The 19807-nt window shown below is 28.8% G+C and overlaps 4 protein-coding genes across 8 annotated transcripts; 1 reads left to right on the top strand and 3 right to left on the bottom strand.

Annotated features, from left to right (window-relative positions):
• Window positions 1-169: 169 nt before the first annotated feature.
• Window positions 170-3566, top strand: LOC124496447 (uncharacterized). 3 transcript variants are annotated; one of them, XM_075732834.1, is made up of 4 exons: window positions 175-1257; window positions 1350-1805; window positions 1901-2762; window positions 2826-3566. In XM_075732834.1, the coding sequence occupies exons 2-4, from the start codon at window positions 1680-1682 to the stop codon at window positions 3110-3112; spliced, it is 1275 nt and encodes a 424-aa protein (XP_075588949.1). In that variant the 5' UTR covers window positions 175-1257; window positions 1350-1679; the 3' UTR covers window positions 3113-3566. The 3 variants fall into 3 exon arrangements, with proteins under 3 accessions (XP_075588950.1, XP_075588949.1, XP_046915922.2); XM_075732835.1 differs by having other exon boundaries at window positions 170-1805; window positions 1901-2816; window positions 2907-3566; XM_047059966.2 differs by having other exon boundaries at window positions 175-1805.
• A 117-nt stretch (window positions 3567-3683) lies between these two features.
• On the bottom strand, window positions 3684-10620 carry LOC124496432 (uncharacterized). Of its 3 annotated transcripts, none has more exons than XM_075732837.1 (3): window positions 9948-10620; window positions 5779-6016; window positions 3684-5654 (listed from the first exon to the last, which is right to left on the bottom strand). In XM_075732837.1, the coding sequence occupies exon 3, from the start codon at window positions 5443-5445 to the stop codon at window positions 4342-4344; it is 1104 nt and encodes a 367-aa protein (XP_075588952.1). In that variant the 5' UTR covers window positions 5446-5654; window positions 5779-6016; window positions 9948-10620; the 3' UTR covers window positions 3684-4341. The 3 variants fall into 3 exon arrangements, with proteins under 3 accessions (XP_075588952.1, XP_075588954.1, XP_075588953.1); XM_075732839.1 differs by lacking the exon at window positions 9948-10620 and adding an exon at window positions 8092-8971; XM_075732838.1 differs by lacking the exon at window positions 9948-10620 and adding an exon at window positions 8523-8970.
• A 4827-nt stretch (window positions 10621-15447) lies between these two features.
• Window positions 15448-16532, bottom strand: Arf4 (ADP-ribosylation factor 2). The gene is made up of 2 exons (XM_047060061.2): window positions 16039-16532; window positions 15448-15957 (listed from the first exon to the last, which is right to left on the bottom strand). Exons 1-2 carry the CDS (start codon window positions 16326-16328, stop codon window positions 15702-15704), a joined length of 546 nt encoding a protein of 181 aa, XP_046916017.1. The 5' UTR covers window positions 16329-16532; the 3' UTR covers window positions 15448-15701.
• A 209-nt stretch (window positions 16533-16741) lies between these two features.
• LOC124496522 (uncharacterized) lies at window positions 16742-18163 on the bottom strand. The gene has a single exon (XM_047060046.2). The coding sequence runs from the start codon at window positions 18115-18117 to the stop codon at window positions 16807-16809; it is 1311 nt and encodes a 436-aa protein (XP_046916002.2). The 5' UTR covers window positions 18118-18163; the 3' UTR covers window positions 16742-16806.
• Between the last annotated feature and the right edge of the window lie 1644 nt (window positions 18164-19807).

Genomic DNA, 19807 nt, shown 5'->3' on the forward strand with positions numbered 1-19807 from the left:
ACACACACACAGAGATAAAGATTGAATGTCAAAAACTGACTGTTGTTATCGATAGATATTACTGCCAGTATTTTTATTTCGTCATCAATGTGTGTGTGTGTGTGTGTTTTTGCCTGATAATATGAGAAATAAAATGTGACAAGTAAATGACAAAAAAAAAGAAAAGAAAAACCACTAGTCAAAATAAATGATTCTCGAATGAACGATATAGAATCAAATCTGATTCATGATTTTTTTTTTATCTCGGTTCGCTGGTGGCAACATTTTTTTTTCATTTTGAAAAAAAAAGAAATTTCTGCATTGCACCATAACTACCATTGAAGGTGATCATTGTTGTTGTTGTTGTTGTTGGAATCCAATGATAATGATGATGAAACTGATTATGTTTGTTTGTTTTTTTTCATTTTTGCGCATTCTGTATTCATTTACTATTCTTGACGATACAAATGTCTGACATTTTGTTGTTGTTGTTGTTATTGTCGTCTACAACTTTCTTTTTTTTTTTGATCCAACATCATCATCATCATCATCATTATCATAATTTTCGTTGTCAGCAATCATCGTTGTAATCAAGTTGAACGGCTGTATCTAGGCGCCAATAAAGAATATTTTTTTCTACATTCATAATCCTCATGGTGGTGGTGGTGACGGTGGTGGTTAATGGTCAATGATTGCTACAGATCATTGCAGTGGCAGCTGAAACTTTTTTTTTGTTGTTGTAATTGTAATTGTTGTTGTTGTTGCGCACATTCACATTATGCAATGATGATAATGATCCAAAAATTTTTTTTTTATCTTGGTGATTGTCAATTAAATTTCATACCTGGTGTTTTTTTCTATATTCTGCTGTCAAGGATACGATTCAGGTCGACGTCGTCGTCGTTGTTGTTGTTGTTGTTGTTACAGAATCTGGTATAGTGAAGAAAAATAAAGGGAGTAACCATTTTTAACGATTACAACAACAACAACAACCGAAACGAAACGAAAAGAAATCGACGAAATGCCAAAATAAAAAATCGACCAACGAATAATAATAATAATCAACCATTCCATTTTCTCTTTCTCCCATTTTTTTTTCGTTTTTTTGATTCATTGCTAATTCATATCAACGGTGAGAATATACACCAAAAAAAAAAAAAAAAAAAAAAAAAAAAATATATACATTGTTTGATCGGGTGTTGTTGTTGTTGCTGTTTATGATGATGATGATGATGGTGGTACTTGTCATTGGTGGTATATGAATGGTGTATGGTGGTGGTGGGTTTCGTTTTTGCCATTGAATCCAATATTATTTGTCACACGCCCGATGGTTGATTTTTTTTTGTTTTTTTTTTGTTTCAAATATATAGCAAATAAATGAAATTCTTCGTTTCTTCGGTTTCGATTTTATGATCATCATCATCATCATCATAATCATTACAAAACTCATGATTATAATCATCATAATAAAGTAGAGGAAAAAAAATTATTAACAACGACGACGACGACGACGACGACGTACCAGTGAATTCATCAGTCAACTTCAAGTGACCTTTACGCATTTCTTTACTTTTATTTTTTTTTCGGTCATTTTATCCTGTCTCTATTTGTGTTTATGTGGGTGTGTGAGTGGAATTTTTCGTATGATAAAAAAAAATTTTAAACTTTGAACTTTGAATTTTTTCAATAAATCTCTAATAATGGCTAATCAAGATTCAAATGATGAATATTATTCATATTCAAAATTGGAAAAATTTCGCCGCTGTGAACGACATTTTCGTTCAGTACAGGCTGTATTGTTATTGTTTATGGTCGTTTGTTTTGTTGTAAGTATTGAGTGTGAAAAAAAAAATTTTTTTTTGTTTTCTACAATTTGATTTTCAATTTTTGTTTGTTTTTTTTTCCCAAAATTCATCCATAGTTTTACATGATAACATTTGGCATCGATATAGCAAAATTTCTAAATGATCCACCATTATTAGCGGCATCATTAACCATAGTTATTGTGGCAATGATATTTTTAATTATAGGCATTCGTGGCGTTGCATTCGAATCATTCTGTATGGTATTATCATTTACCATCATATTCTTTTTGATTACCATTGCTCATGGTGTTACATTCATTTATCGTCATCCGGGATTGACTGCCACTAATTTAGTACTTGCATTATTATTATTCATCGGTGCTATTATCTATCTTTGTTATCTATGTCGTATGAATCGTTTGAAACCACCAGATTATGGTAAAACAACAACCGGTGGTCGTACAGGAAATGATGCCGCTGATGATGATGATGATGATACAGAATCAAGTATGGCATTAACTAGTCCACAAACCGATGCAACTATTGAAAAGATTGTAACAAATGTTAAAAGTGGTTTCACCGATCTAAATCGTGGCTTGACCGATTCTGGTGAACGTGAATATGGTCGTATTAAACGTGAAATGAGCAATTTTAAAACCGGAATTGATGGTGAAGTAGAAACGGTGAAAAAAGAATTTGCAAATCTACAAACTGCTGCCGGTGAAAATGTTGAAAAAGAATTCATTGCCGTCAAACGTGTCATGCTGAATGAAGCACAGACCATTCGTGATGGTGTTGAACGTGAATATGATAATCTACGTATCGGTTTGAATGATGTTAAACGTGAACTTGGTGAAAACCTGCAACGTGAATATACGGTTGTTAAACGTGAAATCAGTAACGATATGGATCGTTTGGTCGGTGATGTTAAAGGCCGTTATGGAGATTTGGAAAAAGAACTACGCGGTAGTTTTAAAAGTAACCTGGGCGATATTGAAAATGAATTTAATATATTTCAACGAGAATTTCCGGATACTATAGGTGCTGATACTGGTGGTGGTGGTGGTGATGGTACTGGTGGTGGTGGTGATGATGTTGGTAACGATTCAACAACAATTCAACGTATGGTAACCAATGTTCGAAAAGGATTCGAAGAATTTAAATCTGGTGGTGAAAATGTTAAACGTGAAATTGTCGAAGTTAAACGTGATGAATCAGGCAATATAACCAGCTATATTGAACGTCGTCTTACAGATTCAGGTGTTGAAATCTGTTCAGTTAGTGTGGATAAAAATCGTGCACCAATAGCTAATTTTACTAATTCATAATTTTTGACAACAACAACAACAAAAATTTGTAATAATCGTATAGAAAATTTTCAAAATTCCTGTCACATTTCAAATTTTAATCACACCCACACACACACACACACACAATTCTATATCATCAACATATCCATTGTAATGACACTGTTTGTTGTTTCATTTACTTGTTTTTCGCTGTTTGTTTGTTTTTTGTATTCCCTTTTTTTCATATAGATAAAATTAACAGATTCTCATGTCTAATTATCATTCAGCATAATACAAACACACACACACACACCTACTCATTGATTGACCATAATCCACACACACACACACACACACTGAATAAATCATAATTGCATGCATACATACAAAAAAAAGAGCTACGTAATCAAATTATAATTTGAAATTCATTATTATAGAATCAATCAATCAAATTTGATGAAATTTATTCAAATAAAAATCGGACATATGATAATATGATAATGATTTCGTTTTCATGATGAAATTTTTTTTTTTTACAAATGAAAAATGAAATAGAATTTTCTAGTAGTAGATGATGATGATGTTCATATTGTAATATATCATACAAATGTTGCAAAAGAAGATTCTGGAATTTAGTCAGTAGTAGAAAAAAAAATTCATCTAAAACAGACAAAGTTTTCGATTTTCGTTTTTTTGTTTTGTTTTGTATGTTCGTGGACAACAAAATATGAATGTAAAAGTGTTGAGAATAAGCAAAATGAACGATTCGAAATTTTGGTCAGTTAGACACACACACACACCCCCAGCGACCACGAATTTTTTTTGGAGTATTTTTTTTTGTTTTTGTTTTGTTTTCTTGAGTATATTAAGAATGGCGGTGGTGTATGTAGTGTCAAAATGTGAAATGAAACACACAAATACAAACACGAAATAGAGAATAAATTTTACAAAAAAAAAATTCTAAATATTCTACAGAATTAGAACAAAAAAAAAATTCAAGGTTCTGTGTGTACGAGTGGGCGTATTTGGTTGTATACATAAGATATAATGGAATTATATGCATCAATAAATGCATAAATTTCGACTAGATGGACGAGATTTTTTTTTTTGTATGATGATTAATTGATGATGATGATGATGATGTTTTTTTTTTTTTTTTTTGGTCGATTAATAAATTGGATCGGAAATGTGAGTGTGTTCAGCTTTTTTTTTTGGTTTTTTTTCTTTCAAAATTGAGCAATAATTGATTTTTTAAAAAAAAGAAGAGATTAAAGTATGGTTCGAAATTGTGATCCTAATGAACTTTTTGATGATCCAATTGTTGATCCATGATGTTGTGGACAACTAGCAGTAGTAGTATTATATTGTTGTTGCTGTTGATGATGATAATATGGATAACGTAATGAATTATTTGTTGTATATGGATAAATAGATGAACCAGCACCAGCACCACCACCACCAGAAACAAAACCTCCTGCACCACCACCACAACTATCTTCTGAATTCAAATCATCATTATCACAATCAGCTGCTGCACCAAGATAACCACCACCACAATTATTATGGCTGCCACCAAATTCATTTGCCGATAGATAACGATCATCAGATGATTCAAGAATTTTTCTTGTCAATTTTAATGATGTTGCATATAGTATTGCAGAGAATGTAATCAATATAAATGATTTTCCAATATACCACCATGATACTTGATGATGAGCAGTTAATATTATTTGAGCATTATTATTATTATTATTATGACCATTCTCATTGATTTGATTTGAATTTTTCATTTTTGAATCATCAATAAAATCTATAGTAGGTAATATATGATTAAATTCATTCATAAATGGACCATTTGATATTGTTGTTTGCTGTTTTTGATCATCATTATTATTACGATTCTGGAATGATTCAATTATCGATATTGATGTTGTAGTAGTAGTAGATGATGATGGTATCGTTGTTGTCGTTATAATTGTACGTTGATTTAATTTACCAAATACTTCCCAAATTGTACCACATAATGCAACAAATACAACGAATAAAAATATAATCAAAGTAGACATATAAAAATTGAGCAAACAATGATTATGCTCATAATTACGTAATGCACCAATAATGCCCAATAATGAAACAAATATAGTTGTTGATGCCATTAAAAATATGACTAGTTCTTCATTATCAGTACGACGTATTTGATCAGCTAATGAACGGCCAGTATTACCTGAACGTTCTGCTTCTTCAATAATACGACCAATCCATGGATTATAATAGATTATAATGATAATGCTTGCAACAGTTAACGATGTTAATTGTAACATAATCAATGTTATACGGACTGTTGTTAATTTGGCCATTTTTATTTTCTTCATTTTTGTTTTCTGTATGAATGAATACAGAATTCACAACAAGAAGATATGTGTTCAATTCAATTTTATTGATGAATTGTGTGAGAGGGTATCCGATTGAAGAAAGTGAGAAAATGTTCACCACAAAAATGTAGATGAATCGATCGTAAATACAACCAAAATAAACAGAAAAATATTCGTGACCTTGTTGTTTATATTTTCAATGCATTAATCTAATGAAAGCAGAGAGAAAAAAAAAACATTGCCAATTAATTTTTTCATTAATCTTCAAAGAAATTAATTAAAATTAATATCAAATCGATCGATCAATCAATCAATTTGAATTTTTCCACTTACTTGATGCAACAAAAAAAAATATTTCAACGACGACAAAATCCAAATGAATGGTTAAAATGTTGTTTGTGGGGAAAAAATAGTCTGTTGATTTAAAGTGATTTAATCCAATAATTTAAATTCTGAAAGCCGATTCCGTTTTTCATGCTTCTGTACTGACCATCATCATCGTCATCATCGGTGGTATGGATATGAAAAAAAACTAGATTTTCAAGTAAAACGAATACGATTTACGTCGTTTCTATAAATACAACAACAACAACAAAAAAATGATGAAAAATTAGTTGATTTTTATTTAGAAATAAAATAAAATAAAATTTATGTGACACACACACACACGCAGACACATATTCACTAGAACACAGGAAATATATTCATCCGAAAAAAAATTGTCGAAAATTTCCAATGAACAAAAAAAAAAAATTTTTTTTTTTTTGCTTTTGTTTTTCGTAGCAACTGGCTTATTTGGTTTTTTTTTTGGTCCAAAATATTATTATTATTACACATATCCAATCAATTTTTCTCCATGACCTAAAAATAGCCACATTCATGTGAAATTCAGATAGATGACTAGCCATTATCATTATCATCGTCATCATCTTATTTGGCTTGTTTTTTTTATCGTAAAAAATTTTTTTCAATGGTCAAATAAAATTTCAATTTAGCTTATTATTCAAGAATCAAACATCGTCGAGGATTTTTTTTTTGCATGTCCTCTTGTACCTGACACTTTGGCAGTGGCAAATACTTTTTTGTTTATGATTGACATAATCATGATGATGATCAATTGATCGATGATAAAAACAAAACAAAACAAGACACAAAATGAAAAACAAGATTTTTTTTGTTGTTCAAATCAATAAATCATCATCAATTTAATCGATGTTCATTTTCGTTGTTGTTTTCCATTTGATTCTGACCAAATTTAGCATTCAACAATCGATGATAGTGAAACGTTTTTCTCATTCATGTGAAAATATAATCATCATCATCCGTCGATCGATCGATCGATTGATAGATCGCTATCATTATTTAACCACTATAATGAATGAATGAATATTTCATTTTTATTACCCGTATAATTTTCATTTTCAATAATTATTTGGAAAAATTTTCTACAGTTGTTGTTGTTGTTTTGGCGCCAATTTTAGCCAAAACATAAAATGAACCTGAATCAACAACAACAAGTTAATTAGACTTGCCATTTTGTTTATCATCATATGGAACAATGGTTGAATAGCCAAAAAAGAGAGAGAGACAAAAAAAAACTTTTAACACATTCAGTTTCATCAATTATATATATCTCCCACCCACAGTTGATGATGGCTGAATGAAACTAAAAAAAAAAACAGAAAGAAAGGTTTCACTTACGAATTATTTTCATGTAGTGAAACAAAACAAAACAAAAAAATTAAATCATCAAATCCTTTTTACTGTTTTAAATAGTAGCTAGTGGAGCTAAATTTAGAAATGCCAAAAAAAAAATGAATGAATGAATCGGACAACTTTTGTGGCCAGCAACAACAACAACTACCATATTCGGGTTAAATATGATGATGATATGTCAATAATATATATGTACCATATATATACACAACAACAACAACCGAAATGAAATCAACCAACCAGCCAACTAGCCAACCAACCGACAATAATGATAATGATGATGATAACGAAAAATCTCATTTTTGAAAAGGAAAAAAAAATTTTTTTTTTCATATGCAAATGAATTTCAATTTGGGTTAATGTGTGTGTGTGTGTGTGTGTATGTCAACCAAATGACCAATGATTTTTTTTCCCCCATTTTCAACAGTTGTATTTTTGAACATCATAGCTAATACGATGGTAAAAGCGACAAAACAAACATGACAATCAATCGATTTATCGATATCAGATGATTGATAAATGGATCAAGAAAAAAAAATTCATTTCTCTCACAAGCTCTCCCAATTTTCTATTCTTTGTTTTTTTTTCCATTTGCATGATTGATTATTGACAATTATATCGATACGATGATGATTGTCGGAACAGACAAACGAACAAACAAAAAAAAACATTCGACAATCATTTGATCAATCGAATTTGATGAGAAACAAAACAAAAACAAAAACAACAAATGTGAATAAATAAAACAGGATACCATGGCAACAGCAACAAGGAAATTATTATCATCATCATCATCGACGTTGAATGACGACAGCCAATGGCTGAATTTGTTATATTTAAAAATTTTTTCTCTTTCTCTCTCTCTCTCTTTCTGCTTCTTCTGGAACTAAAAACCAATCAATCAATCAATCAATCGATGATGACAATTACTGTTTTTGGATTTCAATTCCGTTATATCCGATGTTGTTGTTGTTGATGATGAGAAGGTCACGATGTTTTTTTTTTGGTTGCAATCATCAATGATCATCGTGGATAGAATCCAATCCAATAAGCTACAACTGAAATTATTGTCACATTAAAAATTGTTTTTGCCATGAAAATCATGAATCATTTTGTTTTTCATTTCCTTATTATTGTTGTCGTTTGGAACATTAGTTGTGGATGAAGGAAAGAACAAGAAACGAATGTCGAACCAATGAATAAGGTAAACACAAATAAATTTAACAAAAAAAAAAAAAAAAGAAATGAAACACAAACACGTGAAAAAGGAAATTTTTCGCACCTTGAAAATAAGAAATAAACACCAAAAAAATAAAATGCAATTCAACAACAACAACAACAAACAAACAAACGACACTCACATGTTGCCACAGTAATTGCCAAAAATGATGATGATGGTAATGTTCATCATCAAAAAAAAGGAAAAATTCACATCCATCAATGCTGAAAATTGCAATGCATCCGTATTACACACACACACACACACTGAGAGGGATTCACATACACAAATTACACGTATCAATTCATTTGAGATTCAATACTTGAACAAAAAAAAAAATTCTTTAGTGGAACACACACACACCATACACACACACATCATGTGTTTGGTATGGATCATTAGCATCATGAGATAATTACATGTGTTTCAAATACCACACATAATACAAATGTTTTTTTGATTCAAAGAATAATTTTAATGGTAATTTTTGGATTTTGGATACACACACACACACACACTTGATCATCGAATGGGAGAAAAAAAAATTAATGCTGATGATTGAAAATGAAAGCGTTTTACATCATCATCATCATCATCATTTATATGTGTGTTAGTGACTATTTAACACAAAACTTTCGAGTTTAATGATCAACACATAAAAAAATTAAAGAATGGTTGGCTGGTTGTGTGTGTGTATTGTTCAAGTTTCTCTTTTCTTGAAAATTCATCTTTTTCACATATATAATGGTATATATCGTTAACCTCGTCAATCAATTGGTTTTCAACAATAAAAAAAAAAATTTTGTTTTGCCATGAAGAGAGCTTTCTCTCTTGTGTTCTTCCTAGAAAAAAGATGCAACATTTCGTTCCGAAAACAAAAAGTCACAATGTCTGGACAAGAAAGTCGGATACACACAAACAAAGTTGACCATATGAATCATGAAGATTTACATTTTTTTCCGATCTTGAATAATGATAATAATAATTTAATGATGATGAAAGATTTGATTTGATTTGCAAAAAAAAAATGGATTGGGAATTTAAAAAAAAATGATTATGACACACACACAGTGTTGAAATGGTCAAAATCTTTATCATAATAATAATCATCATCATCATCATGATCAGGATGATGATCAGATTTTCATATGGACAACAGCAGCAACGCCCCAGATAGGAGATTTTTTTCAGATAAAAAACAAAAACTAAGCCAAACGACTATTTTTTTTTCTCTCTCTCTCTCTCTCTCTCTCTCTCTCTCTCTCTCTCTCTGCGTATAATGTGCCAATTTTTTTGGGAGAAAATAAGTTTTATATATTGGGAAATGTTTGAATAAAAAAAATCAATAATCAAAAATAGGGTGTAACAATGTGATGTATACGTGATTTTTGTTTTTGTTTTGTTTTTCATATCATTTCAAATTGAAAAAACAAACAAACAAATGACCTGTGTGTGTGTGTGTAAATAAGACAAATTTTTTTTTTTGTTTACTGGAAAAATTATTCAAGGTTCAACCAAAAAAAAAAAAAAAAAAAACAAAACAAAACAAAAAAAAATGGACACAAACCTCAGATTGTTTGGAAACCAAATTCAATTGTTCAATTACACCAGAATATATTTATTGAATATGAATGGCTCGAATGTTTTGGATTGTCGAGAAAATGGATCGCTCTTGTTTATTTATTTATTTTCTTTGTGGATCAATGTCCGTAAACACAACAACAACGACAACGACAGCAGAAATCAGTGATGTGAATGTTCTAATAGAATTGACGTTTCAAGAAATGAGTTGTGTTGTTATCGTCGTTTGTTTTTTTTTTTTTTTTTGGTTTGGTTTGGTTTTTTGGAACTTTGAATAGGAATTTTTGTATTGGATCTGTCTGTGTGTACGTGTGTGTGTGGTAGTAGTTTTCAGTCGTTGTTGTCGTCATGGGACAATATTATATACATTTGAGTATTAGTCTGTATAGAATATGGATCAAATGGTGGTGGTTAACCAAAAGGTTGGATCCAGAATTGAGATAACTATAGTTTCACAAATAATAATAGAATGGCCCAGCATTGGATGTTTCTATAGAACAATCCAATTCCAATATTGGAACGATGAATAATATTGCGGAACACAAGTATTTAAACCACCACCACCATCACAGACTTGAATTGTCCACACACACACACAAGCACTCAGCTGGATGATGTTTGATTATTTGAACATTGGATTTAGCCAATGTTTTTTTTTTTTTTTCGTTTATGTTTTATGGATGGCAGTATGCATGTGTATATTATGTGTTTATGTCACACACACACACACACACACACACACACACACACACACACACACACACACAAAACAAGTCTGCCACTCCTCAGTTGTTGTTTTTTTTCCTTGTTATAAAATACAGTGTTGTGTCGGTTGATGAAAAAAAAAAATTAGTTCCAAACAAATAAAAAGGACACAAAAATTAACCACAGATCATCATCACATTGTTAATCGTGACACCACTATTATGCGCATATGCGCATATGCCTGCTATTTTGCATTTTTTTTTTTCGTCAAATTGATAGTGGTATAGAAAAGACAAACACAAATATTTGTTTAATTTATTGCATAATAATTCAATGTATGTGTGGTGTGTGTGTGTGTGTGTGTATGTGACAAGACTTGAACTCTGTGTTGCAACAAATGATTAATCGATTTTGATACAGTTGCACTTGTTAATTTTTACCATAACTTGTAGCGACTTCTATTGGGGAAAAAAATGAATTTTTTTTTCTTCAATGTTTCGAATTTTGAAATAATAAATTTTTCCATCAACAGATTTTATTCCATCAGAACAAAAAAAATGTCCATAATTAATAACCCGGAAATGGAATGACATTTTTTTTTTACTTACCTATTTCAGTTTCTGGAACCCATTATCATTATTTATCATTAAAAACTGCCCACTTTTTGTTTTCTCTAAATCAGTAATCATCATCGTCATTTTTTTATGGCTAGACTTTTCATCATCATTTAATGAATGAATTATTTATACACTCTCATGTAGTGGATGGGTGCTGTAAATCTCATGGCGATGATGATGATGATGATGATGATACTCTGATTGTACGCATTATGTCATTGAAATTTCAATTATACTGCGACGTCGTCATTTATTTTGGCCATCGTCATTTTTTTTTGTCCAACGATATTTAAAAAAAAACAACTGAAAACTGATTCATTCATAGGTTATTCACCTATGTATTTTTTCGGATTAGATTCTGGTCAAATTCTGCTGTCATTTTTTTTTTTTTTTTTGTTACATTTGGTTGATTATCTGACACACACACACACAAAGTTCACTGACACAATATATCCATACAACTATATTAAACATGATGAAAAAAAAGAATTTGGTATTAGGAAATGATTTTAACAAAAAAAAATCCAATAAACAATTCCAGAATAATCATTGAATCCTGGACGAAACAAAAACAGACAATCAAGTTGTCTATTTAGTTTTCAAGAATATTCTGTAATCGAAATATTGAAATTTTTTTTTCTCCATTGTCACACACACACACACAACTTCGTAAAAGTAATCATTAAATTCTGTTTCAAAGGAAATTAATACCACTCATATTTTCATTCTATGAAAATATGAAAATGAAAATTTAAATTGATTACAAAATGATCTACTTTATCACCAATGGCAACATGTATTTCAGATATGAAAAACATAATTTGAACCAATTTTTTTAAAAAAAAGGAAAAAACATTCATTCGTTGCATTGGACATCACATTCGAATCATTTGAATTTCAATCATCATAACAAAAAAATTTGAAAATTGAAACAGAAAAAAAATGAATCATTCACAGCATCAATTTGACCATATAATGAATAAATCATTTTGTCATTTGAAATATTATTCATTTCGTATGGAATATTCACTTGATGATTATGTTGGACGAAAAATATCGACAACATATCGAACATTTCGTCGTGCTATTTGGATTACATTGAATAATTGGATTTCCATTTTATTTTTATTTATCAATGTTTTTTACAATAAAAATTCTAATCACCATCATCATCACATAATCATCGATATGGAACATATGGAAACAATGACCAAAACAAATCGAATTGATTTATTATTTTTAGAATTATTGATAATATTCACATTGTTGGAAATAATGTGGATATTTTTGTTAAAAATGATCATGAATTATCGCTGTACGTTGAATGATTTTTTCATCAATAATCTATCAAAATCTATTGGTTATGATAATGTAAATCATTTAGATGATGATGATCGTGAAAAATTGATCAAATTTTTCATTAATATCAATCGAATCACTGTAATCATGCACAAAATGATTATCTATATACTCATTATGATCAATACATATTTCATCGTTCATTGTTTTCATTTATATCAAAATGATGAAATCACTGGAATGCAATTGCTATTTACATCGATCATGTTTTATGAATATTGTCGCCACATTTGTTACATGTTAGGACAGTTATTTATATCATTGAAAATTCTACTATTATTGATTGATTTTTGTATCACACGTATACGATCATTATGGCGTTCATTGTCGACGATATTGTGGCGACCAATATCGAAAATTGTATTGGTGAAAAAAATATTCATACGTCATTTTCAATACCGATATGTACGACTATATGAAGAAACAATCAATTTTAATCATGTATTGAGTATGATTCTATTTTTCGTTGAAATGATTTCCAAATCGGCCATTATCATGTCCTATATATTCTATAGTCAACAGATCAATATCAGTGCATTCAATACAATATCGATAATGTCATTAATATCGACATTTTTCCTCACTACATTTCTAAATTTACGTGTATCCCAGCTACCAACCTGTAATATTGAATGTTCACGATCATTGTTTCGTTGGTTAGCACGTTCACAATATAATGAATTGAATGGCAGTGAACGAATCCAATGGCAACAACGAACCAGGAATATACGGCCAACAATTAGATTGAATTATTTCATTCAAATTATGATCAATAATCGTTTCGGTTTCAGTTGTGGCCATTTGTTTTTCATCAATAAATTCACATACATTCGTATGTTGATATTGAATTTTCATTTAATCATTAAATTTTATAAAAAAATTTGTATGTAATCATCATGTTTAATGTGTCGGTGTTTGTTAGTTTTATAAATTCCATGAGTTTCTTTTTTCCATTTTTTATTTGTCATAAAACTTTGTCTTGTTTTTTGTTTTCAATGAAAAAAAAATTCATTATGTGAAATTGATTTTTTTTTTGTTTTCTTCAAAACAAATTTTTTTTTATTTTTCACCAAGTACCCAACCCGGATAACACACACACACACACGAGAGAGAGAGAGAGAGAGAGAGAGAGAGAGAGAGAGAGAGCGAGATGAGAGAGAGAGAGAAGAAGAGAGAGAGAGAGAGAGAGAGAGAGAGAGAGAGAAAATCACTAGGGCAACCAGAGTAATTTTTTTTCCAAGAAAAACATTTTGTGAAAAAAAAATTAATTATTAAATTTGTCCATGGTCTGATGATTTAAAATTTTAAATGGTATGGATCAAAACCATAAAAAAACACCAAAAAAAAAAAAAAAAAAACAAGAGAACAAAACATTTATCAGAACCAAAGTGTTTTACAAAGACAACAACAACAACAACAACATAGGCATGATGAAAATTTTAAAATTATTGTGGAAAAATTTTGAAAATAAAAATCTTCAAATGAACAATATATTCATTGAAGGTTTTGAAAATTGGAAATTTTATTCATTTCGTTTGAATTATTCATTATCCGATTATCGAAATTGGCGAATTGAAAAATGTTCATATCAAACAATCAATCGTTCCATTTGGATAACAATAAATGCATGGATCATCATCATTGGTATGGCTACAATGATTTTTTATGAAAATAATCCATATCTACTAAATCTACATCATATTGAACATATATACAATGTGAATCGTTATGATTTATTAGTAATCAATTTAATATTCTGTTTTTTATTATTCTGGAATATATGTGGTTACATTTATTCACTGAAGTAATCATTTATCGTTCATCAATCAATAATTTTCTCATCAACAATATTCCATTTGATTGTAAACAATTGAAATCGAAATCACTGGAATATCTAATATCATTGTATTCGTTTACGAATTTTTTTGCGAAATTATTACACCGAATTGTGGCCATTAGTTTGATTATGATTTATTCGCTTTTCATAGTTTTAGCATTAATTTTATATGTAAAAGAACAGATTAATTTAATTCAAATGATTTCATCGTTACCATTTTTAGGTTTTTTATCATTGCATTTAATGTATTTGATGGGACAATTGTTTATCAATTTAAATTTTATACTATTTCTGGTTGAATATTTTCAAATAAGAATGAAACATTTATTACACATATCAAAATGGGCATCGAATAATCAAATGATGATCACAACAAACATTAATGGTGAATATAGACGACGAATATTCTGGAATAATTTTCATCGTAAATATTTGCAATTATATTCTGAAACAATTAGTTTTAGTCCAACATTAGGTATTGTTTTGTTTACATTGGAAATGATGTCAAAATCTTCAATAGTTATTTCCATGTTGTTTTATGTACGTCAAACACATATGAATCTATTCATTATAGTATCATTAATGATAGCATTGATGGTATTTTGTTTTCCAATCATACTTTATTCACGTGTTGCACGTTTACCATCATATAATCAATTATGTTCACGTTATATGTTGAATTGGTCATCACGTCCACAATGGCTATTGTTGATTGGCAATCAAAATAACAATAATGATGGAAATAATAATTTTATCAAAATAACAACAACAACAAATTATCGATCAAGAATTCAACATTATTCATTGAAATCAACATTATTCGTGCAAACAATGAATAATAATCGTTTTGGTTTCAAATGTGGCCATTTATTTTTCATTACAAAATTCCGATATATTCAGCTATTGATTTTCAATATTCATTTATTGCTTAAATTTTATAAAAAACTCATACATTCATCATCGACAAATTTATAGGTTAAAAATCAATTTTTATTATTATTTACTGACAATTGGTGTATAAACAACAATTGTGCATTATTACATTTTACAAATTAAAAATCAATAATATAATATAAATATATGTATGTATTTTTTTCTCATTTGTTTTGTTTTTAAATATCAAAAAAAAACAAGAAAAAAAATCATTTTCTTCATGTTGGAAAGTAGTAGTAGATATATAAAATGTTCATGTTGGATGTGTTTATCAATGTTTGCAACATCTTTATGAAAGTTTTGATACTTCAGTACAAAGCCAATCAAGACCTTCATATAGGCCATCACCTTGTGTAGCACATGTTGCCTGTATATACCAATGACGATTACGCATCTGACCTAATCCTAAACGATCTTTTAATTCAGATGTTGACATTGCATTCGGTAAATCTTGTTTATTAGCAAATACCAATAATATTGAATCACGTAATTCATCTTCATTCAACATTCGTTGTAATTCTTCAGCAGCTTCGCCTACACGTTCTCTGTATGGAATTGGAATGTTTGAATTTAAGAAAAGAAAAATTGGTTATATATACAGCAAAAAAAAGTAAACAGTTACTTACTTATCATTACTATCGACAACGAAAATTAAACCTTGTGTATTTTGAAAATAATGTCGCCATAATGGACGAATTTTATCCTGGCCACCAACATCCCAAACAGTGAAACTAATGTTTTTATATTCAACGGTTTCAACATTGAATCCAATGGTGGGAATAGTTGTAACAACTTCACCTAATTTTAATTTATATAAAATTGTCGTTTTACCGGCCGCATCAAGTCCAACCATCAATATTCGGACCTGTTTTTTACCAAATAAACGTGTGAATAGACTGGATATGGTTAGACCCATTATTGTTGGTCAAAATTGAATGTTAAAATTGAGATCGATCAAATATTGAGACGAATGTGAATGATGATGAATTTGTATTGAAATTTATTTTTCAGATCAAAAAAGAAAAACAAAAAGAAAATCAAATTTACAAATCGATGACGTTATCCTTTACAAAAAAAAAATTTTATTCCTGGTTAGAGTACACAATTAAATAACTCAGCTGCATTATATATACACCTCTTATATTGTGAAAAGCTTTTCTTTTTCGTGTATTTGTGTATGTGTTGAAGCACGTTCATAAATGACAGTATTATTGTAGTTTATAATTTCTTTTTTCATTGTTGGATGGCGCTACACCACAATGTGGTTTTTTTTCCATTTGTATTTTCTCATCATTCGAATCATTTTTCATCTTGCTGTTTAATCGTGAATCATGAATATATATTCTTTTTTATTATTTTTAATCTAATTATTATCTAATTATTTAAATTATAAATTAAAATGATGCATTCATACATATTTTTTCATAAAACATTATAATCAATGGTATGTTCATCATAAGCATTTCAATATATTTGAATTTTGTAATGAAGAATAAATGACCACATGTGAAGCCAAGTTCATTTTTACTCATAACTTGTACAAATAGATTTGATTTTATTGTTGTTCGTCGTACAATATGTAATTTTTGTATTCTTAAATTCCGATTATAGAATAATGTATCCGGTCCTGACCATTGTGTTCGTGCTAACCATTTGATTATCGATTTACAACAACGACGATTATATGATGGTAATCGTGCAACACGTGAATAAAGACTGGTTACACAAACAAATTCTGACATTAATGATAGAATGGCCATTAAACAATATTGACTTAGTTCTTTTTGTCTACTATAAAACATGCATGATATTATGATGCTTGTTTTTGATACCGTTTCCATATACAAAAGCATCGAACCGAATGATTTATTGAAATCGGCAATTTCGGCATAAAGTTTGACATATTGTTGTTGAAACCGATTCCAGAATAATTGTTTCAATTCATTATTTTGCCAAGAACGTGTAAACATTCTCTTTGCAAGTCTATATAATTCTTCCAATTTTACTTGAAAAAATTCAATGACAAATACAATGAATGTTAAAACGGTCGTAAACATTTGTCCAAGAAGATAAGCTATATCTATACATATGAAAAAAAATATAGGCATGCTTAAAATTAATTTTTTAAAAGTTGTAAGATTTTCCATATAGAATATGATGGCCCAATAATATCCGAATATAATTGTAAATATAGCATTGACAATATATAATCGAAAAGTAGTTATTCCGATAAAATAAATAATGATATAGAATCGTTTTAAATATTTCAATGATTTTGTTGATAGTTCATTCTCATTATAATCAAGATTATTAATGACAAATTGTACTAATGATGAACGATAATTTAAAGCATTGGTTGTTAAATGTAACCACATTGCTTCTAGTACGATCAACATAATGAATATTGCCAATATGAATATATCCATACGTTCAGTTTTTAGAATTCGTTCAAAATTATCATAACTCATAAATGGATGTGTATTTGGTAATAAAGCCAATAATCCAAGACCAATTATTGCCACCCATGACAATGATGTAAACAATACTGTACTGCGAAATGTATTCCATGTCCATGGTATATTTTGATTTTGATAATCATCAATAGAAAATTGTAATCGAAATGTATAGATTTTCATAAAATCAAAACCACGTATAAATATTGTTTTAAAGTCAGCTTTTTTCCATGATTCTGATATGATGGCCATTATTTTCAATGTTTGAAATTTGAAGTTTTATTAAACAGTATTCTTAATGTTTGTATGGCTGAATGAATGAATGAAATGTTTTGTTTTGACAATCAACTCTTTTTATATCTGCTGAACTACTAAAAAATTGTTCACCAATCGAACTGGAATCGAACCATTAATCATCTCAATAGATCGAACCATTAATTATCATTCATTCATTATATATAAACCTAAAATTAATGAGTTCTGTATGAATTTTATTCAATGTCAAAACAAAATATACATTTATTTTGCACTGAATAAAATTTTTCATATTTCTCCACATATATAAATATATGATTTGTGAAAAAAAAATTTGCACGGAATCGAAAACTATTTTTTTTAAAACCAAATTTTCTTTTTTTTCACCAATAATAATCGATCATAAAACTTTGATGATGATCAAAACACAAACAGCAAACACTTATAGATGCTGTTGTGATGGCAACCATTTTTTTATTACTTTTTGATCAATTGATGATCAATTTATTATTCTGGAATGAAATAAATTCGTAGAATTTTTTGCATGAAATTTTGAATTGTAATAAAAAGAAAATTCTCAAGAATCCTAATCATTATATATTTTAATGTGCAAATAGCATTTCTATGTATATATATATATATATATATATATATATGAGATGATACACAATACAATAATGTGTTGCAATCAAAAATTTAATGGAAAAAACGAATAATTTTTTTATAAAACATCATAATGACTGAAAAATTTAGTAAAAATAATTCTATACATTTATAACGTGTTATAAAGAATAAATGGCCACAATGGAAACCTAAACGATTGTTGGCCATTGTCTGTATGAATAGATTTGATTTAATCATCTGATACCAAATGATACGTTCTGAAATGATATTTAATTTTTTACCATCATTTTTACGATAATATTGTAATCGAGCCAACCAATTTGAAATGGATTTAATATATAAATGATTTATTGCCGGCAATCTTGCTATACGAAAATAGATACCAGTTGTATATGGAAAAATGGCCAACATTGCACCGATGACCATTGTATTATGGAAATCCATTTGCCATTGAAAGCTATAATAAATACAGCTCATTATGATGGCCGATTTTGAAATTAATTCAATGCACAGAAATATTCTGCTTGCCGTATGATTAAAATGTCTAATTTCAGCATATAATTGTACATATTCACAATGGAATTGATTTCTGAATTTTAATATTTTTGTTTTATCGGCGAAATTTTTTGATTTTTCAACCAAATAATAATGATAATAAAATGGTGACAATTGTTGTAGCCATATTTTGAAAAATTCAATTATAAAAATGATGAAATTTAATGAATAAAATAATTGACCCAATAAATAGCATATATATGCAGTAATAATGACAATTGCTGGCACACTTATTATCAATTTCAATATGGTAATCTGATTATGTGAATAAAATATTATTGAACAATAAGTGAATAAAATATCGACGATAATCAATGCAATGATCAGTGTATAATAAAATGTGACTGATAAAAAATCAGTAATAATATAGAAACGGATAAGATTTTGTCTTACACGTCTATCCAATCGTTTCGATATAAATGATGACCATTTTTTAAAGGCAATAAAATTACTAATGGAACAACGATATTGTAGAACATTATTGATTAAATATAGCCATGTTAATTCC

This window comes from Dermatophagoides farinae, chromosome 7, assembly GCF_024713945.1.
Source record: "Dermatophagoides farinae isolate YC_2012a chromosome 7, ASM2471394v1, whole genome shotgun sequence".
NCBI lineage: Eukaryota > Metazoa > Arthropoda > Arachnida > Sarcoptiformes > Pyroglyphidae > Dermatophagoides > Dermatophagoides farinae.